Source organism: Acipenser ruthenus, chromosome 2, assembly GCF_902713425.1.
Source record: "Acipenser ruthenus chromosome 2, fAciRut3.2 maternal haplotype, whole genome shotgun sequence".
Taxonomy (NCBI): domain Eukaryota; kingdom Metazoa; phylum Chordata; class Actinopteri; order Acipenseriformes; family Acipenseridae; genus Acipenser; species Acipenser ruthenus.
Window position 1 is genome coordinate 14746284 of NC_081190.1, and position 26530 is coordinate 14772813.

Here is a 26530-nt window from a genome sequence, read left to right on the forward strand (position 1 = left end):
AGTATATTTACGTAAATTTAAAGCAACATTGTCTGTGTTGATGATTATATATAATAAGTGTATTGGTTTGGTTATTTGGTTATTCTGTCACTAAGGTAGCACAATAATGTGTATACATATAAAACGATGATAAGACTTCTAGATACAGTAGGTCTTCTATATAGAACCAATACAAACATATTCCATACTCATCTGCTTAGGCCTCTGTAGTTTGATAATTCATGTACAATCGCTTTAGTCGTATCAAATAAATAGCATCAGGCTGTGTATTAAAAAAGCAAATTACTCAATGAGAATGATTAGACATTTAGCTGGGGGTCCTTGATGGAAGCATACTTTCAATATTAGATTTATTTGTACACATAAACATGATTCTAAAGAATGGTACAATGTAAAACAATCATTTACAATTTACAATGTACAGGCACTTGGACTGGCCCTTGTCGCGCACCTCTTGAAAACGAATCCACTCAAGAATTACTCACAGAGACAATAAAAAAGCAATACAAATACATGCATGCAAACCGGTTAGCCCTGGAAAAATGGTTAACGTTTTAAAACTAGACGTGAAATTAACTTGTTAAGGACTCTTTGCATGTTTTTTTTTTCTTTCCAGAGCAGAATCCTTATACAGCAAGTACATTGTTTGTGTGCTTGAAGTAGAATGTTTGTTACCTTCCACATAAAGCCTCAATGGAAGAAAACCAATTAGCAATACCCATTCTGCAGCTGTAGAATTATCAGGTGTCTAATACCCCACATTGTGACTGCTCACTTAAACTGGCTTTATTGTGTACCTTGCTTTTTCATACACATTTGGCAACAAAATCAAGACAGCTTACAAATGAAGATGGAGCTTTGGACCCTGGGGTTGTCTTTCTTTCTTATTACCAGTGAAATGACACTGACAGTGTGCTGTTGTGCGCCATATCCCTTCTTATTAAGAAGGGTGCCATAAAAGGAGAGCTGGGGCTTGTATACTGTTTAAAAAAGATGATCCACACAGTGTGCTGCTTGTCTTCTGCAGAGATTCAGCAAGCAGTGAATACCCTCGGTTATTATGTGGGATTGGCTTGGAATCAAAACATAATTAGCAGCAGGAGATATCAGTTCCAAGCCTTCCAATTACTTTGTTATTATTTGCATAACACACAAACAGGTCCCTTACCCTATTAGACACTAACAAATGCTATTTGGGAGATTTCAAATTAGAATCTTACTTTTTCAGCTTCTTTGAGATGGTAATAAAGGATGCATCAGAGATGGTTTTACATGTTTTTGACAATTCACTGGTGTTAAGAGGAGTCATTGAGGATAAGTCCATCAAAAGTACTAAATGACAACCTCAATGACTTAATTCAAAGTCATTGTATTTATCTTGCTCTTAATTATATTATTACTTGTACTGTGATACTTGAAATGTATTTGCTTACGATTGTAAGTCGCCCTGGATAAGGGCGTCTGCTAAGAAATAAATAATAATAATAATAATAATAATTCTCATTTAAGCAGCTTGTAACATATTTTGTACATATTGATTTGTACTTTATTCATCTTTGGCTTCTGCCTGCCACGTCTGGATGAAAAATTATTTTGTGAGCTCTTAGGTGAAAAATGAAAAAAAAAAAAAAAAAGACAAAGATGGTCACCTGGCAGAAAGATGAAAATCATTACTAACAATAACAGCCAATGCAATCCAGTTTTGCAGTATAAAAGGTTGCCAGGGAAACAGTCCTAAAAGCAGTGTGTTCTTACTGATATGATGCAGTGATCGTCACTGTATCTCAGGGGTCATTTGTTGTATAGTATTGATTTGAAATGTGGACAGTATAACAATCACTCTTAGTACATTTATAGGGGGACCTACATTGTTCTATTTTCTGTTACCATGTTTGCTTAAAAATGGTAAATGGACTGAAATACTGTTTATGCAGTTTGTCAAACAATATTTATCACAGTGTATGCATTTGAGGAGTGTCACCATATCTTTTTTTTATTTTTTTTATTTTGTAGCAAATAGTTTTTGATGGTAATATGAAGCAAAATGAGGTGAATTTGAAATTGTGGGTGATCAGGGTTTTCAGGACATCACTCTGCATTCTCTGCATTTACGAGGCAACTCCTTTGAGTTGCACATTTCAACAAACAAAATACATTTCTTACACACTCTAAAACAGGAAGTAATCTTCTATTCCTAGAACGGTTTATCTACTAACTTGACAGCATTTACTACAGTTACTTTCTCGAGTCATAAAGTATTTAATATTAGATATGTTGAACACTTATCGATTTCCATATAAAGAAGTCAATCTGTGTCGATGAATACTGCAGCTCTCTGGATCTTCCAATGAAGATGGTTCTTTGCTGTATGCATTGTATTGCGTATGCTTGCAATAAACAACTAGTTCTTTTCAAATGGAGATTGTTGATCTCCAAGTCTTGCAGCATTATAGTTGTTGTTGGCAGTTTTCCAACTGGAAATAGTTCAGTTGATCAGACGTAACTCAGTTCAGATAATGCGTTGCAATTGAAAAGTTATGTAGTTCGTAGAAGTGTTCTTGTTGCAATTATCTTGGGATCTTCCAAAACATAACTGCTGGCTTTGCTTCAGTTCGTTTCGTTTAGCGACGTAAAAACAAAGACCCGCTTTCCGATTAATGCAGTATCCTGTTATCTGGTTCAGTCTCTCGTAGGACGGACAGCAGGGCCCTTCCTCAGAAGATGATTTTAGCCATTCTTCAGAACATTGGTTCTTCCTTGTCTTCCGTGAATTCGAGCACTTATGCTCCCTTGACTTCAAGAACTTTCTTCAGAGCTTCCATTTCGTTTCTCCAAACTCCAAGCCACTTCCCCTTGTGAGTGGAGCTCGCTTCTTTCTCTTGCCTGGAGCACTGTTCCTTCTGTGGGGCACACTTCTAGTGTGGGGAGCTCATGGGAAGCTCGTATAGGAAAGCAAGCATGGAATGCTCGTATGGGAAGCTCTCTCATGGGCAAACTCCAGCTTTTCTGAAAGTCGGCTGGTTTTGTTGTCCTGACTTCCACCCTGTGATTGGTTAGTTTGGTTATTTTGGGCTGTGCCCAAGTCCACGTGGGGTGTTTCTCATTGGTTGTTCTCGTTCAGAGACAGCCCATTGTTCTCAATTGGTCCGTGGCTTCGCCCCATGTTGGCTGTATTTATGAGGGGTACTGTTCTCTGTCCGAGGTGTCAAAGCACACTCAAAACTGTCTGGCTTGCCTTCTGCAAGATACTGCCGGACCTAAATGATTCATTCAATGAGAGGAAAAGGTAACACTTGTCCAGCAGTTAGTTCACAACTCTTTCTAAAAGCATTCTTTGTCAGTGGGGGAGTTTGTGAGCAGAAACTGCGTAGACACAGAGAATGGCTTAAGACCCACCCTTTGTATATTTCAATTCTGTTAATTTCATACACAGAATGATATTATGACCCACTCTACAACTGCAAACCACTTTGCCACACAAGTGTGTGTATATATATATATATATATATATATATATATATATATATATATATATATATATATATATATATATATACCCCAGTGCTTTGTTTATTTTTATACATTTCCAATAGACTGCAATCTTCACATACATTATTCTGAGAGAAAGGGGGCTTTCTACATACAGTATGTTCTGAGTTTGTGTTTTCTATGTATGACCTTTAACTTAACTGGGACAACATCTGCTAAATAAATTGGGATACCGTGTTGTATAAATTCAGCATAGTTACTGTTGTATCTCACTTTGGTACACATATATCTTTCTGTAAACCTTTTTTCTATTGCCATTCCACATTGTTGGAAAAGTGTGAGAGATGTGTTCACCATTACTCTAAAGTCTAACTACCTGCATCTCTTTATTAATGAGATAATCACACTTATTCTTGATTTGATTAGGTCACGGTTGTATCACAGTACAATGATGATGGTACTGACACTCCCCCATTCTAACTGTTGGACTTAGTAATTCTGCAGTATTTTGCAATACATGTGTTTGCATTTATCTTCTTTCTTTATGTTACTTGTATAAGGAACAAAAGCTCATTACCATTTATCTATAACAAATAAAAATTCAGAAGCGTAACAGTATCAAAACAAGGGGTACAGTATTGCAGATAGCTGTTGCGATATTCCTGTTTCTTTGAGCAACCAGGAATCTCTTCAGTTTTATTAAGGACAATGTTGTTTTTTGCACAATTACTGTATCCGTAGGAGCCATTTTCTACCCAGTGTTAGATAACAGGTCTAATTCTAAGAATAGAAAGACTGCACCAGGGTGATTTTAGTGTTTGTTTTTTTTGTTTTAAATTTCAGATTTTCTAACAGACTAGACTCTCACCTAGAACCCTGGTAGTTCGAACCGACCTATAATCTGAACCATGTTATCATACTGAAATGCATGCTGCTAGCAGCCGTCAAAACCAAGAAAAGGCGTGTAAAAGTACACAACTGCCTCTGTACTTTTTTCAGACACTGTTATAGACAAGCTGTGTTTAGTATGGGACAGATTGCAATCAGCAAATGTGAGCACTGTCTGGTCTCAATGGGTTTGGATTGGCGAGTACTAATACCTTCAGGCCTTTTTCTCAGCAGTTACTTCAGCAGCACATTGCCGTGGCTACCAGGGAAGGAGTACACTTCCAAATTACAAAATTCAATTCTTAATTTTTTTATTTAACTTACAGACCGATGTCATAGAGCATTCATAAATACTGACACGCATCTTTAAAGGGAGAGGTAGCCTTTTGGGGTTACAGGCGCCAATGGTGGCAAACCCCAAAAAGACAGGTGCCAACAAAATGTTTTTGTCGCATTTGCAACCATTTTAGTCACAGTCTGGAGCCCTACCGTTGTACAGAAATGAAAGTGCTTACTGTTTATGTATACTTTAAAAAGCTTTTTGTTTCTAAAGCAATGAATATTTAATAAAGGAACAAGCAGACTCACAGTTCAAAGTGATTTACTGAGTCTACCATGAACATCACTTTAATGAATTACTATGCTTCTTCTATGTTCTATTAACAAGAATACCGGCAGTAAAAATGCTAAGCTGAAAAGACTCCACATGCTAAATAAAGACACAGCAGCACTCCATAAATTGAAAACTTAAGATCTGTTTTCTTGAAAGTATTTAACTGTTGGCATTTATTTTTTAGTACGCCATAAATTATCAGTGTGTACTGCAGGCATTTTGTATTATAATTAGCTGTTTGAAGTTTCCATTCTTTAATTATTGGGTTTTACATTCATATACTCATGGATGCAATATATACTGGAATCTGTGCTCTTTGTGATTGATTCTGAAGGTGACTGACAGGGAAAAGGTCAGGGAAGGGCTGTACTGTTAACCAGGTTAAAGATACAGCCACACAAGCTGTGCTATTGAAGCAATCAATGACCCAGACCTAGCCCATCTCAAACATTCCTGGATGTCAGAGTGGATTACCTAATACCAGCCTCATGAAGCCGTTTGTGTAGAATTTGAAGGTCATTTCTCAGTTGGATAGTGTTTGTGAGACTCAATTTGAATATGGCGATCTTCCCAAGGGGCTGTGACTCGTCTGGCGATCAGGTGATATACGTTGCAGAAGGCAACCTTGAGCTTCCCCTCCATGGAATATTGGGACATATTATCCCAACACTAGAACATGATTGTTGAATCTATATACAACTGAAGTGATTCCAGAGGGATACAGAAAAAAAAAAAAACCCTTTTCATTTGTTCCACTTCCTGCACTTTTTTACTTCAACGTTAAAATTCTGAGGTCACATGAAAGGTCTTATCAGAAACCTGAACCCAGATGCTCCGTAAACAGTGAATTATCACATTTTCTGCTTGCAGTCTGGGTGTCAGCCTGCTCTCTTTCTCTGCAGGGTGCAGGATGAGAAACATCAAGAGCATGAAAGAGCTACCTCAGCACCAGGAAAACTTGTCTAAGGTCTAAAGGCACAGCATTATATTAGCAATGATAAACCATGAGCAATATGATGCGACTTTATTGGTGCAATAAATGTTCACCTCTGAACAGTATAAGGCTTGAGGCGAGCATTATTACTTATCTGTGCTTTAAGCTGTGATCACTGAACATGCTGAACTTACACCCAAACCTAATGTAAGGGGACCACATTTATCAAGGTCTTTACACCAAAATGGAACTTTCCACACTGCTGGTTTAAAAAAAAAAGAACTAAAAAACTACTTAGAAGGTGCATTTAAGGAGTCAAATATATTATATTTATGCAATTTTACAATTAACAGTTTTATTATCACTTCACTAAAAATGGTGTAAATTATATTTTGGTGCCCATTATTTGGCTACCAGTTCGCAAAAGTAAACATCAATTTTCTCTGGCTCTTAAGCTGCTGGAGATGAAACACTGCTCTGGTCATAGAACTTATCACATTCTGTTTTAAATTTGGCTATAAAAAATGGCTAACTTTATTATATAAGCAGATACATTATCCAGGACAACCCCCTATTATATAGGCAGATACATTATCCGGGACAACCCCCTATTATATAGGCAGATACATTATCCAGGACAACCCCCTATTATATAGGCAGATACATTATCCAGGACAACCCCCTATTATATAGGCAGATACATTATCCGGGACAACCCCCTATTATATAGGCAGATACATTATCTGGACCTGCTGCATTGAATGCAGTAAAAAGTAAAAATATACTATAAAGCGTTTTATTTGAACAGAAATGCACCGTTTCATTACTTCCATTAAAGCATGGAAGTACCATTTAAGTTTCACAAAACAGGTATTGATCTTCTGCAACATAGAATATATATTTCTAGAATAAAATGTACTACACGTTTTCAATCGAGTTCTTGGAATTACCAGGAGACCATTATTGGTGTACTGTATCTCAAAGTACGTGAATAAGTAAGACACGTATATGGGAAGGACCAAAACCATGGATTCCCAGAAGAGAAGAGCAACATTTAAGAACCAATTCGATGCTTCACTGGCAGCAAATGTAGTGATCTTAAAACGGGAAATGCGACAAGTAGACCTGGTATGCGTAAGTATTCTGACTGCAGCATTTTGAACTAGCTGCAACCTATTCAGTAAGGCATTGGGAGGCTGGCAAACAAGGAATTACAATAATCAGCTGTTGAGGTTATAGAAGCGTGAATCAGGGTCAGCATGGGCTTCAACCTAGCAATATTCCTCAGGTGCCAAAAATAAATCTTAGTGACTGAACGCAAGTAGTCATCAAAAGTCAAAACTAACTCCCAAATCCCTGGCATTTGAGGCAGGAACCTAAACACTACCATGGAAAGGAACAGCAATTCAAACTCCATTGGCCTTGGACCATGCATCTACAAAATATCAAATTTTCCCTAATTGTATTCTCAGCCCTCCCTTTTGCCAACAGATTTTTTTTCCCCTCACAAGTTCATCTGCCTTCATCAGTCCTCGACAGATTAATTTCTGCCAATGCATAACAGTTCGATCTGAGATTGCTGCTGAAGGAAACGAATGGGAGTGCTTTCAAAGTGCTTGTTACCAGTAGCAAATGGAACATAGCATCTGTTGCAGGAGCAGGTACATGATTGTTCCGAGCAGTTTCTTGCTAGTTTTATTCCCAATTCAATTTTTTTCTCCCTTTAATTTAACTTTACTTCTCTGAAGGTAGATTTCACTGTACTGAGGAACTTTGCATGTATAGAACAACTTCCTGAACTTTGTCATGAAACTATAAAAACACAGACAATGTCAGACATTGTTTCAGGCTCTAACGTGATTCTAGATTCTGACGCCTTCTCTTTGTAAGATTTATCCTGCTGCATGTTATTCACGTGTTTTCTACAAACCTCTCCTGTGGTTCATATGACTTGCTTCTGTACCAAATCTGCTTGGTGTGACTGTTGTCATAGCAAGCTAATAATTCAATGAGATCCAGTTCTTGTCCTTCTTATGTTTAACACAGCCCAGCACCAGTAATCCAATTTCTTTAACAATGAACTCCCTGGTGTGTTTTTGTTTTTGGAGTAATTGCTGACCACACGTTTTCAGTGAGCTGGAAGACAAGACGTGGAAATCATGTGGTGCCTGGCCCAGGGGAGCTCTGAATTGCTCATTTGAATGAACAAAAATGCAGAAGACTCTTCTTTAGATGCCACGGAATTCCAGTTTAATACTTTCACTCATCTCCAGTGAATATTACATGTATGAATCCAGCCAGAATCATAAGATAATAGTAATAAAAATAAACATATTCATAAATGTAGACCAGTTTCTTTTTTAAAGAACTATTTATTGTTATGCTATAAGTATCCCCCTAAACACCACTTTTTAACATATAGGGGTCTGTTCAATTGACCTAAACAGTTGATTTTCAGAACCTTTTTGAGCTTCTGAAAATCAAACATAAACAGAGCATATGGGTCTCTTTTGTGTGGTTACAACTGTAAAAATATGTAAAAGAATTGAATACCATTCCTTGCTTGAAACATTCGTCTTCTGAGTACAGTACTACTAAAGATCTAGACTACTGACCCTTACTATTCTAGCTGTCATTATAATATACAGCACAACAGTACTAAGTAGGCTAAATACTGTAATACTAAAATTAGATATACATGTTGACCAGAAGTTTTGAAGTTCACATGTGAATTGTGATGGAGATAAAAAAAACAGCAACAGCATTCGCTAAGCCCCAAACAGAATCTGCTTCATGAGAACATACTGTCTTTTTGACTAAATTGTGAAGGTCAGCAGCAAGAATCTACTGACACAGTGGAAGGCAGGAAACACTACATGTTTTACTGCCAGCTTAGAAGGTTTACCGAAAAAAAATTCATGTCTAAAAAATAACCTTTATCTATTCTGAAGCAAGAACTACTTACGCTCCTGAAAAAGGAGTAACCGTGGAAACGCCACAAAGACCAGAGAATCACATACTGTGAAAGACATTTCAGAAAAACCAAGATAATGGAGAAAAAAACTGATATAAAAAAGAAAAACACATTTGCACTGCTTCAAACCGGGGAAAGAAGGGATTATGGCAAGAAATAATAATTTACTCTTGAAAAATAAAACGATAAAAGTTCTTAGCAATTTCCCAACCTACTGATTTCACCTCTTGGGTATTTCTTCAATATGTCGGTAGCCTCTAATTTATACATCCTTAGCTTTTTAATGCATTTTGTTGGATCACAGCATTAAATATATTGAGCGGAATTAAACCATTAGGCTTTTTCAAGGCAGAGAACCTGCTCTTGTTTTATATCTGAGACCATTTAAGTAAATTAAAAACACTTCCCTTAGAATACTAACTTTTTTAAATGCACACAGTTTTGAATGGTTTTATATCCTCTGCAAATGGCTCAGTGCCTAATCAAGGTCATTAACATTGATATCATTACTGCCTTTATGAGTCTGAACAGCCACTGCAATATTGAATGTAATGAACACTTGTTACACACACCAATGCTTTAATTTCAGGCTACAAACAGTGCATTTTATAGACAGATTGCAATGATAATTGGCTAATCAAGCTTACTTTTAGATCCCAAAATACAATTTTCTTCAGAATTGATGGATTATAATTTTTATTTGGAAGTAATTTTTAGGGTTGTAGAATTACAAGGACTTTTTTTTTTGTGTGGTGCCATCAATTCAACCTTCTGTACATTGATGTATTTATGATGTGTACATAAACACTACTCTTCCCCCATGGAACGGTACTGTGCACACACATCATGGTGTCCCAATACTTGTTATAGAACAACAAAACAAAACTGAAACTATTGCTGCAGTTGTTGTAAGGAGATATGAGGTGGGGCAAATCCAGATCTTTTAGTTTACAGACAGGTTAGAGCAACTGAATTAATATTCACTGACAGCAATAATCTATTGAACTTAGATCATCATTCATTACTAATTAAAAAAAAAAAACAATGAAAAGAGCATTTTAGTTGGTCTTGTACTGGTTGAACTGTTTGTAATCGTGTGCTTGTATGAAGGGAAGATGTAAGTGTGACATTGAACTGCTGCTTTGCAAACAAGGTGACATCACCTCAAAGGGATTCGGGTTTGTTTGTGCCAAGAGCTGGAAGGAACTAGGGTTTGTCATTGACATTTCTGAAACACAGCATGCAACAAAATATCAGCAATTTGATCTGTACAGTATTTCAATTCATGATCTACAATACTGGTAAAAGACAGATCACACAATTGATATAAACAGTGTACAATCTTTATGCACTGGGGTTGTGCAAATGAAGCATAAACAGAGCATTTGAGTCTCTGTAAAAATATGTAAACACTAGGAAGGGTCCTAATTTAATGAGCTCAACTGAATAGGCCCACTGCTGTTTCATGTCATGAATAGGGTTTCTCTGTGATGTGCCGTGCAATACAGAAGGCAAAACGTGCGCTCTAATTGGCTAAAAGATCCTACACAATCTGTATAATTTATCGGGTATCAATGATACAGACTTGTCAGCTGCTCATAGTTCATAGTTTATACATGTTATAAATGTTTATTAGTGGTAAACTAAACTACGTGTACATTTTTAAAGGTGATACGTTTCCAATACATGACTCCTACATGTACCATCCATACAGTATGTGTTACTGGTAGTTCTGTACCATTGTAAAACATGGTGCAGATGCTTTATGAATAATATAACTTCAACCTATAAGAGCTTTCTGCTGCTAGTAGCACTGACCACTCAGAGTTGGCTTCAGTTATTGTTACAACAATATGAACCTCAGTACAAGCCTCAACATTAACAGGTAGAAATTAAGTTTGCCAACACGTTTTGTAAGAGCTTGCCCTCAGGCACTTAACTGGTCTCACATACTGCATTCCTTAAACACAGCAGCAGCATCTTGACACTAATCCACTCCTATTACATTGCACCATACCTGCCTGAGCTTCAATGCTCTTCAAGTAATAAAGAGCTAGAAACTGTGCTGGACTACTGTAAGCAATTAATATAAATATGCATCATTTTCTATTAACTTTCATTTCTAATTTCGGATGTTTCAAAAGGTTTCACATCCAAAGCGTTACATAAATTAATGGAGCAGCAACACCTGTTGCATGTGTTACCTATATGCTAGTAGTAACAAATATATAATTTAAAAGCCAGCTGTCATTGTATTATAAACCCTCCTGTCATTGCATTATAAACCCTCCTGTCACTGCATTATAAACCCTCCTGTCATTGCATTATAAACCCTCCTGTCATTGCATTATAAACCCTCCTGTCACTGCATTATAAACCCTCCTGTCATTGCATTATAAACCCTCCTGTCATTGCATTATAACCCTCCTGTCATTGTATTATAAACCCTCATTGCGAATGAATTAATTTTTAAACATATAAAACGCCCCCTGAGACCAAGAGTGGTTTTAGCTTAATACATATATCAATCTTTCTTAAAGCAGACACACCATTTATGAATGCCCTTTCTGCTAGTCAAGGAACATATTCATCACAATGCATACATATTTACACACATGTTAGGTGAAACCTCAAGTGTATTAGACAATTGAGATATCAACTTACAAGTGGCAATTCACAAACTAAATCTAAAAATATATCGAAGTGGTTTACTTATAGAGTAGTAGTAGCTATTTAAAAAAAAAACACACATGATGATGTGGATATTAAATATTGATTAATCCAAAACAGTTTCATTTAGAAAAAATATACATTATTATTATTTGGCAGATGCCTTTATCCAAGGCAACTTACAGAGACAAGGATGTGTGAACTATGCATCAGCTGCAGAGTCACTTACAACAACATCTCACCTGAAAGACGGAGCACAAGGAGGTTAAGTGACTTGCTCATGGTCACACAGTGAGTCAGTCAGGATTTGAACCGGGGACCTCCTGGTTACAAGCCCTTTTCTTTAACTACTGGACCACACAGCAATACGTAGATTTGACAATGACTCAGAAAATAGGAGAATGTGTTATATTTCGTACAGACATATTTATTTGTTACAAATCAGATTTTGTATGTGCAAAATATGTAAATGGATTAAATCATGACACAAATTCTTTCACCACAAGCCTTGTACCTCGAGTGAGGAAAAATAAACCTTCGGCTGTGCAGCTAAGCTGCTAGAAGAAGAAAAAAAGCATTTCAGGGCCGTGTACCTAATCCCGTCAGAGAGATATCCTGCAAGGAGGTCAGTGAGAAGAAGGAGGAGATAGAAAGCACTGAACCACAAAGAGGGTTTTCTGGCAGGCTGCATTACATGCTAAAAACCTTTCTCCACACAACTAATCAGCAGCAATATTGTGTGGTAGATTATTTTCATGGCAGAGTTTTTTTTTTTCTTCAGAAATAGCAGCAGCTCATTTTGTCAAGCTATTAAAAAAAATACAATAGATATTTATGTCAGCTTTACAGCATGTAATCATTCCCTTTTGTTGTTTCATTGTCGTTTTCCCACACCTTCCACCTCACAGCTTTGCCAGTCTGCCTCAGCTTTAGGCTCCCTGCATTCTATGGTTTAAATGTGGCCCAAAGAAGCAATACCACCAGGGCAAGAGTTTTTAACACTAGAACGACCGTGTTTATAGGCATACCTGGAACCACCATGACCGGTCAATTTGACCAGTGTATTAAAAACAACATAAATATTATAATGAAAGGACAAACAACTGAATAGAAGTCATATAAGTGAAAAAACTTAAGTCATAAAACTTAAGAATATAAGTTTTATTCAGGAACGTCATATAAAGCATCTACACAACCGAAACATTGTAAATAAACGGACATTTGAACAGAAATGTGTTTTATACAGACATATTACATAAAGCGCATCCTCAAAAAACTGTAAAAAATTAAATAAACAAATATTTGAAAATAAATGTGTCTATATACAGGTATATCATATACTAGAAAACTGTACAACTGAAATGACGTATCAAAATGTTTTAAAATAAATGAGTTTATATTGCCTACATAACATGCATATACGCAACCGAAGCTATGCGTTTATATACAGCCGTACTATAATCAAAATGACATGAATAAATAAACATTTGAACAGAATGGGCTCCAGTCAAATCTGTGTATATACATTTATATCATGTACATACTGTGCTTGTCAAAATATGCAATGCAGTTATCATATGGTCCATCTTTGCTGCATCAGAATCTTGTTTGGTAAAATTTGCAGTAATTCCAAACACTGCTTTACTGTCCAGCGATCCATTTGCAATGTGTATTGGGGTAGCAATGAATTTCTTAGAAAAGTACCAGTGCAGACAGACAGCCTGGCGCTGTGAGCTGTCAAGGCTGATCGACGGGCTATCAGAGGCTCATTGAAACAATAGCAATGTCAACAGACAGCTCACTTGAGGAATGCACACTAATATAATCAAATTTCAATACAGCTTCAATTCCAGGCTGATAAACACAAATAATACCGCAACATTTAACTGTTATAATGTTTTATATGTATCGGTCAATTTGACCGCACCTGGTCGGAATAGGTATGATAAGTATTTTATCTCGCTAATTTTTGCAGCTATGTGATTCTTTCTTTGTCATTAGTACATATATTTAGGAACAGTCAGGAAAGCACAGCTCCTTATCTTAAACACACGCACAGCAATTTCAACTTAAATTCCAAAAACGGTCAAAATGATCGCCTTGGTCTAGTGTTAAATGCCATTTTTTAAGATGTATGTCATTATAAACAAAAATACACTGGTTTATACCTATTATATTAACTATTAACCACAGGCTGCATGTACAGTCTTATATTTTTAAACAGACAACTGCGGGCTGTGCAAAGAGACTGAACTTTGACTCCGAAGTCAGACACCAAGCACATTCAGAGTGGATAAAGAGCAGGGCTGATCTCTGTTCTCTGAGCCCGCCCACCTCTGCTCTGGATTGCTTGGTTTAAAAGTGATTCTGGCTTTAGGCTTGTGCGATCAGAGGATGCTCACATGCCCTCAGAACATTTGTGCTGTGTGGGGACTCGCTGCGGTGAAACATAATTGGACATTCCAAATTGGGGGAAAATAAATAAAAATAATAATTTGTCACTCTAAACTTATATAAAAAAAACAGACAACTGATAATATTATGGCTGTAAATTCCAGTAGTGGATGCAGATGTAAATATGCACAACTAATTATAATAATGTGATTGTATCCAGATGGATAACTGCACTTACCTTTCACTTGAACTTGAATCCGGAAATAAAAGTTGACATTCCCAATGTATCTGTCAACCAGAATATAGTACCACTGTTCCCAAAAGGGAAGCTTAGTCTCCAGCTCACAGCTCATGCGATCTTTGCAGTCAATGTATGTTGAGTTATGCAGAGGGGGTGCCTTCGCTCTTATTTTCAGAAAGACAGGGCAGCTCTCCATAGTTCTGTTACTAATTCTGCAGTCCTTAAGCTGCACCTTGACTCTGGAGCTGTAATTGGGAATATACACTCTAGAAGAAAGAAAAAAAGTTTGTAATTAAATGATGTTTAAGGTTCTGAAACAATCTTTCATCTTAAATCGATAAGAGCTATCCTGCTACATTCCAAAGTTCCACCCCCTTTGAGTAATGCACATACAAACACACTCCTTACTTAAAAAAACAAGCAGTATTTCTGTACCAAATGTGAAACTTCTAAAATCCTACTGTATGTACTTTAGGATGCTTTGATCAACACACCAGTCCACACTATAGCAATTCAGCACTACACAAATAAATGTCTACAGCAGCAACTTTCCTATATTTATTTGCTTATATGGAGTTCTTAATGTACTTAATACTGCAATTTGGGGCACAGATCTTGTAAAAATACACTTGACTGTTTTATAAATTAAAAACATAATCAACAAGGTGCTGTAGAAGTCAGTGTGAGTGTAGTGCATGCAGAATGTGCTTTAAACAAGTACTGGAGGTTAGCACTTTTGCTTAAGGGCTTTCCATTGGGATTCAGCCTATCCATACTGTTTTTCTTTGCATCAGTACCAAAAGAGATAATGTCCTTAATAGCTTCACTTATGATTCAATTTATGTTTCCTGTATGGTAGGAAACACATCGCTAGAGTAATTTATCTTTAAGTAACAGTTGTGCCATCTCCCTTTCCCACAAGTCATTTCTCGTGATAAAACATAAACATAACAATGACACACTACATCTGTAACATTAGTAACAGAGATAAAGCAGTACCACTTACTTATAGAGTGCGGATTTGTTGTGAACTGGGATCATCTGATCTATCAAGTATCCAGGATAAAGGACAGGAATACCAATCAATCTCTGCACAATTAATTGGGGTTGAAAGAGGTATTGGCATTCTTCATACAGCCCCTACACAGAGAGAAAAAAAACTATAAAAAACATCCAAGATTTTTTTTTTCTTCCCTGCTGAATTGTTCCTGTGGCATAAAAGTGGGTCAAGACAATTCTGTTAATTCAAACCCTCTTCATATTGTGAACTAACATTTACACCCAACATACCCAAAATACATTGCAGCTATAGCTCTGTATTTGTAAATGTTAGGAGAAACTACCTGCATTGTAGGATACATTGCCCCTTAGTTCATTTGGTTAGCTATATTCCAAAATGCAATACATGTATATTATAAACTTTTAAAACACCACAATGCAGAACACCACTGTCATCTAAACTGAATCTCAAGTGGCCTTAATTATGCTGCTGGCAACTCAAGAGCAATGTTCCAATGGCTTCCTTCAGTAAATCTGCATTGACACATTGAATGGGTTAGATTGATTGTCAAATATAGTGTATGAAGCTTGAATGTAAGAATTTTTCCATTACAGTCAAGCAGTACTAGCTTTTGTTATACTGTACCTGGATCTATGGTTACCATCTTATATGATCTTTATCAGATTATTATAACAAGTAGGGCAGTATTTTCAAAAAACAGTGTTACTCTATCGAACTCGTGGTATAGTAACGAGAGCTTTAGTAGCAAACAAAATGTGTTAATTAAAGCAATCCTTTAATGCTTTGAAATTGAGTCGATGAGGTCATTAATGAACGCATTTCTCGTTAAAAATCTTCATTGTCGCAGGTCACGTACATCACTACCTGCCTCAACGACTTGATAAGGGGAACTCGTTAATCAAAATGCATGTTAACGAGATCAAGAAAAATGAATGGAAGCACAATTCGCTGTTATGGAAACTACTAGCGGGAGAGCTCTCCCACCTGCGAGCAGCAACCAAATGGAAATTAAAAATAATGGGAATATCTATCTTGTGTATAATTTCTAAACTTCATATAAAATTGTGAATTTTGTCATGAAGAATGTACATTTATTTAGAACATCACATATAAAATGCTGATGGGTAAAAATCGGACGGCACGGATTAAAAATAAATAAATAAATAAACCCCCATTAGTCATTTACCTTCATTCGGGGGAATATTTTGCCACAGCTTACTATATACAACTCCTTTAACCCTTTCAGGACCAAGCATTTTACAGTGAGATGCTCCCCCTGGACCAGCCGTTCTTTGGCTGTTGTTGACTCTCTTCCAATAAAAGTTCACTAAAAATCTATTTATTACAGTAGCAGGACGTGAGCGTCAGTCCCTCCCCTATCCATTGATCTGTGTTTCAAGCATGTACTGCAAAGTATTGTGGCCCTGTAAGTCATCAAAATGAAGTGTTTTTTTTTTATCGTGTTTACACGATCGCGGTCCTTAAAGGGTTAATGTGCATTTTGCATTTTTTTTTTGGTTAAAAAGAAAAGAAAAATGTAGGCTATATATAAATACATATGTTTCAAGTGCCATTGGTGTTTTGTAGTTGTTAGTTATTATACATGTATACCATGTATGTAACACTTCATTATATATTTATTAAGCTTTTTAAAGCTACGATGTAACTCCCTAACGCAGTTCACAATTTGTTTATAATTAATTGATCAATTAATTCCTCTAATCATGCATTTTCTCTGGTACTCTTTGGCCTCTGCGATAATTAAACTCAACATGATTTGCCACCGAACACCTACAGTATTATAAGAACATTTTATAAGCATGCAACATGTTTAGATGAAAGTGTACATTGTACATAAAGTGTGGGGGGAGTCTGACTGTATTACAAATATGTTTAGGCAAAATCCTTGTCAATGATCTCGATCACATTCCTAGTGCATCGCTGTGTGTCCTGTGGCAAAGTGCCCCGCCCCTGTGTGCATTTGTGTGTTCTATGTTGTATGTATGCGTGCGTATGTTAATGTTGGTGTATAGATTGGTACACGGGATATAAACGGGTCTGTGTTTCACGTGTATTTAAAAAGTGTATATTTGTATTTAGGCACGGGATTGCACATCACGCACGTGCATTTAAAATATAATATGTGAACACGGGGTTTCACGTAATGAATTCACGTGCTGGGATTCAAGTGAGTAATTAATTAGTAATTGAATCCCAGCACAACAGTATATATAGATGCACGTTTCTGTCACTGGGGTTAGGTGTTCGGTGAGTGGAGAACGAGTGTGGAGAAGGAGAAACTAAATAATAAGAACGGAAGAACGTAAATATAAAGTAAATAGTGTTTTCACTCACCGTGTTTGTCTGTCTGTGCACTGTTTAGCTCGTTTTGTTTGTCCTTTTATTTTGGCATATAGTGCCGTGTCCAGTGTTTTTGTCTGTTCCAACCTTTTATTTTCTGTTCTGTTTATTAAATGCTGAGCGCGATCACGCGTTCAGCCTCACCAAAACCCCATCTCTCTGTTTATTTATTTCCTGGCTCTGGTCTGACACCACCCACTCCGGCCGTCTTTGTGACAGTCCTTAATGCCTGTTCTTTGTTCTTGTGTGGCTAAGACACGTGTTAAAATCAAATCTGCAATCACCTAAGGAAACTGTCTTGTAATATCTAATATGTTGTTTTCTATACCAAGATTTTAGTGGTATAATTCAAATAAAATCTACAGCAGATGTCATCTGTCATATAATCTACATATGCAGAATTCAAATAGGCTACAGTTGCATTGATAATTCCTTGGTAGTCACTGGGTGCAAATAGCGGTATATCATTTTAGCAATACAACAAACATTCCGTAGGGTTACAAGTGGTTAAAACAAGTGAATAAATCTAATTCATAACCACAAGTATAGCAAAGGCTAAAATATTTTCAGAACTACAAATGTTGAATTATCGAGGTCGTCTGTAAGAAATTAACCCTGGTCCTGTCACAGACGTGGTCTGTTAAATGTCTGTTTCAAGGTGCGTTACATACTCTTTTGTTAATTAAAACCCTATTTTTCCAAGTGCAAATTAACTCCTGATAAATTATGACAATTAACACAGATTATCTTTTAAATTCCCACGCAAACAAAAGAAATAGTCGCAAGAAGCACTGCTCGTTAAGATAGTAACATTATTTCGGAAATCAACATAATATCGGAAATCACATTAGGATGATTATTTAATAATGAAATAGGCACAACGACCTCTTGAACATGTCCAAATCAATGCTACATGCCGATTTCTTGATTTACAAACTTTTGAAAATCTTGCCTGTAATGTCAACTGTGATCTCTAAAAATTGGATAGTATAGTGAGATACTTTTGACAATAAATAGAAATATACAACATGCTGTATTTCTTATTTTGTGTAGAAAAAATAAGACATCAAATGTTTTTACCCAGGCTGTTTCACCCAGGCTGTTAGTGTGGTTTGCATGCTGTAATACATTGGCATCTCAGCGCATTGAATGAGCTAGTCAAGCAGTTAAGTACGTTTCTTATGCTGTTAAGACATGTGCAATGTTATTATGCGGTAACAGATATCAACTTGTAGAACCATAACAATGTTTCGGTATCCGTTAGCTTGTATAACACTGATTGTACCGCATGGAGAAATCAGAATTAAGATTTATCATTGTTTAGAAGAGCAATAAAATAGATTTATAGTCTTCATCTTTGTAACCTTCAATAAATGGCTAGGTATCCGTAGCCATCCTTTGTGTCTCACATTTAGTCAACCCTATTAGGTCATTGAATTGCTTTATAAGTCATCATTAATTTACTATTTGTCCTGGAACATTAAAATAAGGTGTTATCGCTTTGACATAATAACTTTGTCTACCTAAGCAACTTTAGATAATTGCATTAAGGAAGCTAAAATGGCATTTATATTTAATCCCATTCTGCGGAAAATAAAAAAAACACCCATCTGCTCCTTGCCAAGAGATGCATGCATAAACTATAAGGCAGAGCAGATGGCGTTTAAAATGCAACTGGGTTTTAATGCAGAACCTGCACAATAACAATTATGTTAGTGAGTGTGACATTTTTTACCGTATTTGCTTTAGTAAAAGTCGACCTCGTGTAAAAGTCGACCCCCTCCATTGTGCGGGCGAGATTTGGGTATATTTTTTTCCTAAATATATGTATTAGATATCCTGACGGCGTTTGAGCAGCAGATTTCTACCTAGAACCGCCAGATGCGACATTTTGACGCATATTACAATACAGTATTTTTTTTTTTTGTATAGCCTTGTGACGGGGTACTGCCTGCCCCTGTGCATGTTTTGTATTATTTTGCATTATTATTATTTAAAATTCAGGGCGGACGAAAAGCTGTCCGCTATTACTGTTATTATTTGTATTTTACTCGTGAGACTGCGTGACTGTCGGCTAGTAATTATTTAATTAGCTGACAGTCACGCAGATTTCTTAAACTCGTGCAAACTATGGCCGAGGGGTTAACAAGATAATTAATAGCTAATTAATCCCTCGGTTATAATATAAAAGACCTGCAGCTTTGGCTGCACGGGGAGTGTGCACAGGCAGAATGAAACGTGAGCTGTGAAAACTATTTCTACAGGATATAACAATTGCTGCATATGTTGGTTTTGCAACCAGCATACTACTTGTTACTATTTGTGTTCCGTGTCCATATCAATGTCAAAATCAGCATCACATTTTTCCAAAAAGAAAGAAAAAAAATTACTTTCTTTTCTTCTAGTTGTCCCTCCCCCTGACAGCTGGACATCACACTTAGTCCAAGAGGAGGCGTGGGAGGTAGGAATTCTCAATGCCTGTTGCTGAGTAACAGTGCAGGATTATAATTTCCCTTACCAACTAAACATGTATTCATTGTGACAGGTAGCCAAATCAACAAATCATGAACACAAACTAACACCAACAAATACCAAACAGACCCTTGGGCAGCGATGGCAGGTGTGGACACTCGGGAGACGACGGCAGGTGCAGACCCATGGGCAGCGACGGCAGGTGCGGACCCTCGGGAGGAGACGGCAGGTGCGGACCCTCGGGAGGAGACGGCAGGTGTGGACCCTCGGGAGGTGACAGCAGGTGTGGACCCTCGGGAGGTGACAGCAGGTGTGGACCCTCGGGAGGTAGCTCCAGCTCCTCTGGTGGTGGAGGCGGAAGCAGCAGGCAATCTTCCTCTTGTGGTGAGGCGGGAGCAGCAGGTGGTCTTCCGCTTGTGGTGGGGGCGGGAGCAGCAGCTAGTCTCCCTCTTGTGGTGGGGGCGGGAGCAGCATTTCCCTCTATCACTGGAGACTTGGGCTCCCCCTTCTTGGGCTCTGGGCACATGGGCTCCCCCCTCTTGGGCTGTGGATGCTCGGCCTCTCCCCTTTTGGGCGCTGGAAAGGTGGGCTCCCCACTGCTGGGTGCTGGATGCCCGGGTTCCCCACTGCTGGGCGCTGGATGCTCGGGCTCCCCACTGCTGGGTGCTGGACGCTCGTGCAGCAATTGCGTTCTTTCAGTTTCGTTTTTACTTTTGTTTCTCCCGCTTTCACATACCTCCTCCCTATACACCCACCCTGAACAATAAAAGCTGCCGGTTTTTATACCGGTGACCATCTCCAGACTAGCAATAAATTAATCTGGAGGTGGTCACCTTCTGTATGGAGTTTTTAATATTTGCGTGATCGACAGCAACTCTGTCTACAATTAATCCACTGCCGACCACACATTTTCACAAGATGTCCGGCACAGACAAACTGCTAACAATCGCCCCTGCCAGACCACACAAAACACAAAATACATTTAAATCATAACACACTAATATCACCCGTTTAAATAAACATAAACAATACATTTCTCTTTTAAATAGGCCCACAAACCATTATTTTAAATACATAATACGTATCAATCCACAGTACAATATTTACAACACATTTAAATCAGCAGGGCTTTTCCCTGCCCTCTGTTTACATGCAGGGTTTCTGCCCTGCCACAGGGATGCTAAAGAAAACATGACAAGAAGCGATCTTGGTTCACTGAGCAGGTTGTACAGTCTGAAGAACTGGGATCGGTTTCCAAAGGGACCCAACCCCAGATCATTTAGATGCACTCTAGTGGGAAAGGGGTGTGTGAATTAATATACATTGAAAAACCTCAGGGACGCTTCTCCTTCCCAGAATCCTACTGGAAAATAGTTCACCTCACAATGTGTGCAGAATGCAATCTGAATCCCAAACCGGGACCGACTACACTAAAATACAGCAGGTGAAACTTGTTCTGTGATTGGCAGAAAGATCCTTAGCAGTCTATAATAAAACTAGATGAAACAAGTCTGTTTGACCTCAGTTTCAGAGCCACATTGGGTAAAATGGCCCAATGAAAAGCACTGGGTCCCAACATACTGTAGTGAAAACATTTAAAAGATCAGATTCTGGCCGTTACACCGAATAAATCCATGAGAAGGGAACTAAATTAGATGAAAAGAGTTGATTTGGTCTCACATATGTTTTAGGAACAAAATACAAATCTGTTTGGAACATAAAAATCATTATACCATAGAGCCCTTCAGAGCAGATATAAGAATAAATCATTCCCTTCTCAGTATAATCTTGACTTACTTTTCAAAGCGCTCGTTTGTATTACTGTTGACATGGAACATTAGAGCAATGTGCATGGGCTTTTGTTAATCAATGCTATCTACAATGATGTACATTCTAGTAGTCTTGCCTTTGATAACACCACACCATTCTTACACTTATTTATCAAAAGGAATACATTTGTGTTTTCCAATAAATGCATCTTTTGGAAGAAATAATTATACTGCATCAACATTATATGTTGGCACAGAAAACAGAATTATAAATTAAGATGTAGTTTACTTTTCACTTGAGTTGGATGAGTTTTGAAAAGCTAATTTCTGATATTAAGCTTTAAAATTTAATGATTTAATCTCTAAGGGATCTCTCTTGAATGGACTAGTATTGGAAAATTCTGCAATGAGCGCTAATTCACAAAGTCATTAATATGCAATTAGATCAACATTGTTCTAATACATAACAAGCTCATGTACTGTATGCTGCCACAACATTTAGAAACTAGGAAAGAGAGGACCAGAATCATCGGGGAATATGCTTATTTAAAAAGTTAAAAAAAAAAGAAAAAGTCTGATCATATATAAATGAACAGTATAGTTCTAGGTACTGTTATGATGGAGTAATACACCTGTGTGTCTTTGTTAAACACATATGTGAGAATGGCAGCTCTGAATCATTTTTGATGTTTTTAGCTGGTAATTTTGATGACATAGATAATGCTTCACACATGTTTGAGGTTGAAGCTTAGAAATTGTTCAAAGAAACAACCAAATTACTGAATCAATTCTTGCTCAATCTGTGCTACAGTAAGTTTCCTTTGTGCACATAAATATACATAATTCCATAATAATAATATTATTATTATTATTATTATTATTATTATTATTATTATTATTATTATTATTATTATTATTATTATTATTTATTTCTTAGCAGAAACCCTTATCCAGTGCAATTTACAATTGTTACAAGATATCACATTATCTTTACATACAACTACCCATTTATACAGTTGGGTTTTTACTGGAGCAATCTAGGTAAAGTACCTTGCTCAAGGGTACAGCAGCAGTGTCCCCCACCTGGGATTGAACCCACGACCCTCTGGTCAAGAGTCCAGAGCCCCTAACCACTACTCTACTCTGCTGCCCTAGGATTAAATATAAATATAAGCGCAACTGGAAATAATTCAACCTTTTTCAGCTCTGGTGAGAAAATAGCTATTTGAAGGTTCAACTGCAGCATATCATGAACTGAACTTTAGTTTTACTTCTGTATGGAAACAGTCCATTTTAAAACATAATATCTGATATTACACTTGGCACCATCTTAGGGCTATGCTACTGACTGACAGTCACTGTCAGTCAATAGGGGAAGCAGCTGGTTGGTTAATGGCAGGAAAGAAGGCGTTGAAGGGGTGGGGAAAAGTTCACTCTCCAGGTGAAATATTTACTATATGTGTTTCTTTCAAAACTGAGCATTTGAGACCTAAGTAGCGAATGTAAGTGCACAGCAGGTAAGATGTATCACATTCTTTTGTAAGATACTATCATTTTTAGCATCAAATAATTAAAGGAAACATATGTATTCTTATATGTATATACTGTATGACACTAAACAACTGACCAAATACTATATGTCAGAATTTTATTACTTCAATTCAATATAAGTAATCAAATAAACAGTATCTGCCATATGAGAAATTGAAGTTAATTTCTGTTGAATGTTTATGTAAAAAAATTGTCCAGATATAATAAATCTGTCTGGTTCAAAAACAGTTGTCACTTTCTATATTCCCATAAGTCATTATATAACGTTTAGATGAGATTTACCTTGACAGAAATCTTTCCTTCATCCTTCGGTAAATGTGCAGCAAGGAACCAGTCTCCAGGCAGGGGGCTGGTAATATTGAACACCCCTGTGGTTCTGTTGGGCAGTGTCCAAGTCAGGGTCACTGCAAATGATCCTGGGACAATGGTGTCCTTCGGAAAACTAGTGTGAAAAGGGTCGATAACAGGTGGTGCTCCAGATCTGAAATACCTGTAAACGCAGAAAAAGCACAGTCCTTATAGTACATAAAAAAGACCACAAACATTGGGGGGGGGGGGGGGGCAAAAAAACAGAACTAAATAAACATGTGTAGACATTTTCAAAGTTGAACTCTATTGGATGTTGTGATACATTTGTTATACAGTTGCTATAGTAATGCAAGGCAACGTTGAGATCGAAGAGGCTAATGTTGGCATGAATGAAGCCAAGCTGGCTGGGTCATAAGATTGAGATTCATCAAATAGAGGGAACATGTGTAGGGGGTAGACAAACCCAGTTTGCATGTTCATATTTGTATTCTTCAGATACTTCAAGCAGTTGTAAGCAAGATGTCACAATAGGAGGCTTTTTGAGGTATATCAGATATTATGGTGCCCCAGCCAGACCTGATTTGCCAGTTCACAATCAATCAATCAAGCTCACAGCTCTGTTCAACCCAAAGTCTCTAACATTTCAGGGGTTCTTTGACCAACCAGAGCTAATGCACAGAAGCTGCCAGATTGGAACCAGGATGCACATCCACTGCCCGTTATATCGCAAGCAGTCCCTTTACAACTGGCTTGTCCATGTAATCTCCAATACTGCATGTATTTAAGGACGCCCTGTTCATAATACCAATATAATAATTTACTGTAATGATATTGTTAATGTGTAACCTTCATCATTAGTATATTCTTTTTGACCTACAGTATAATACCCACACTTTGTATGCTGTCAATCTCTCTGTGTATAACAAGCCATGCATGAGCACCTAATACAGTAATTAATCCAAACACATTTGAGTGGCATGTCAGCTTTTTAATTTACTCTTAAAAGGTCATATATTATTAAAGCCTACCATTTTATTAAAAAGACCATATAAACAGAGCTGTGTGTGGTATAAATAGAACACACAAATTAGGGGCCAATTTACACAGCTTTCCCAATCATTTCCACAACCCATGCTTCCTGCTCAGGAATTGCTAATAGCTTTTTAGAAATGCAAATTAACATCTTAACTCACCTACAAGACTTCATTACCTGAAATTTAGTTGTATCTTCATTCCTTTCTAGGCAAGACTTTTGGCCTAATATGAGGTTTGCCATTTACTTTTGCGTTTACTTATTTGTGTTCTTCTGTTACTGCTCAAAACCTAAATTAGATTCTGATTAACTGAAATTCATGGTTAAACCTAATTACACTAATGGGCCAAGATGACATGCTCTTATTTAAATCATAAAATAACGAGGTATTTTCAACAACTTATTATGTACATTTTTTTAAAATTAATTAATTTAGTTACATTTTACATCAGCCCGTTTTGTTTCTCATTTGGTTTAATCTCAGTTTTTGTTCATGTTTTAACTGAGACAAAAACAGAGAAAATAAGACTGTGAAATATGGAATACCAGCATTGGAATTGCTGAAACAAGGACATACCACACAGTGTCATTAGTTGAGATGGACAGACTTGTATGCTATTAGAAAAAGTGTGTTCCAAGAATTTTGCATAACCCGCATTTTCCCTTTACCTGGATAACATACACATTCCCTAATTGTAGGAGGACTCCCTTTACCGGAGTAACAGTTACCTGGGTTACAAGGTATATCAACTCAAAGTTCATCACCCCTAGGGAAATACAATACTGTCACAACCACACTTGTTACAAACCACTCAGAAGTGGTTGGGTGCTAGTTTTGTAACATTAACAGTTTGATTTCCCTTTCAGTAAAAGTAGTGTAAATTATACATTAATATAAAGACCATGATAAATGTCTAAAAAATGTGTAGAGCACCAGTATTTCACTGTGACACACAATTCTATAATTAAACCTTAAACAGTTAGACAAGTGAGGCTTAATGGCATTAAATACATTCACCAGCATAGAGCTTTACAAGCTTTAGATTTAGAGAATTTATTTTTTTATAGCATTATACAATCCTATCATGGAGACAGGGTATATATCATCATTTTAAACACAACTTAATTACACCTTGCTTGCTTTTTTTACTGTAGCTCCCTGTGTTCCTGTTGAGAGGAAACATTCCTTTAAAATGCTGACGGCTACATCATGAAAAACAAGCAAGACAATCTCCATACGTACATTCCACACGTGAGACACTGAGGATTCATTTTGCAGGAAGTGGCTGGGGTTTGGCGCATTGTGGAAGATGGAGTTCTTAACAGGGATGTATAAATATACTGGTATATTTATTGTTCTGGAAAAAATCAATGTTGATATACCTATAGCTTAATCTGCAGGTGTTATGTTAATGCTGGTTTGGGCTATTGAGTATAAACTCAGTACTCTAAAAGCAGAGGACCTGTGTTCTTACAGTGTCATTATAAAGTGCCCAAGCATCTTCACATGTGTGAAAAACACATTGATTGCCTAATGATGACCTGTGTTGTGTTAAGTGGTACAAGATGAAGCCCCTAAAGTCTATATCTCAGTATAATAATAGAGTATTTAATTATAATCAAATCATAGAAACTGCTAAATATGTTGGTTTTCATACAACAGCTGTATTTATATCTGCCATTATTGCTAGAAGTAATAAATGAGTCCGTGAAAGGATAAAAAATATATATTTTCATGCTATCTGCAGATAACAAGGTAAGGTTAGGAAACACACGTTAAAATGCTTCTTGTAAGGGGCTGTCCAAAATGA

The 26530-nt window shown here is 37.0% G+C and overlaps 1 protein-coding gene across 3 annotated transcripts in view; it reads right to left on the minus strand.

Moving 5' to 3' along the window:
- Nucleotides 1-26530, minus strand: part of LOC117403884 (transmembrane protein 8B-like) — a 91457-nt gene that overhangs the window by 22357 nt on the left and 42570 nt on the right. For all 3 annotated transcript variants that reach the window (XM_058990027.1, XM_058990029.1, XM_058990033.1), the window contains exons 3-5: nucleotides 23660-23867; nucleotides 15210-15343; nucleotides 14201-14469 (exon numbers count right to left, since the gene is read on the minus strand). In XM_058990027.1, coding sequence (XP_058846010.1) covers nucleotides 14201-14469; nucleotides 15210-15343; nucleotides 23660-23867 — 611 coding nt within the window. The remainder of the gene's footprint in view (nucleotides 1-14200; nucleotides 14470-15209; nucleotides 15344-23659; nucleotides 23868-26530) is intronic.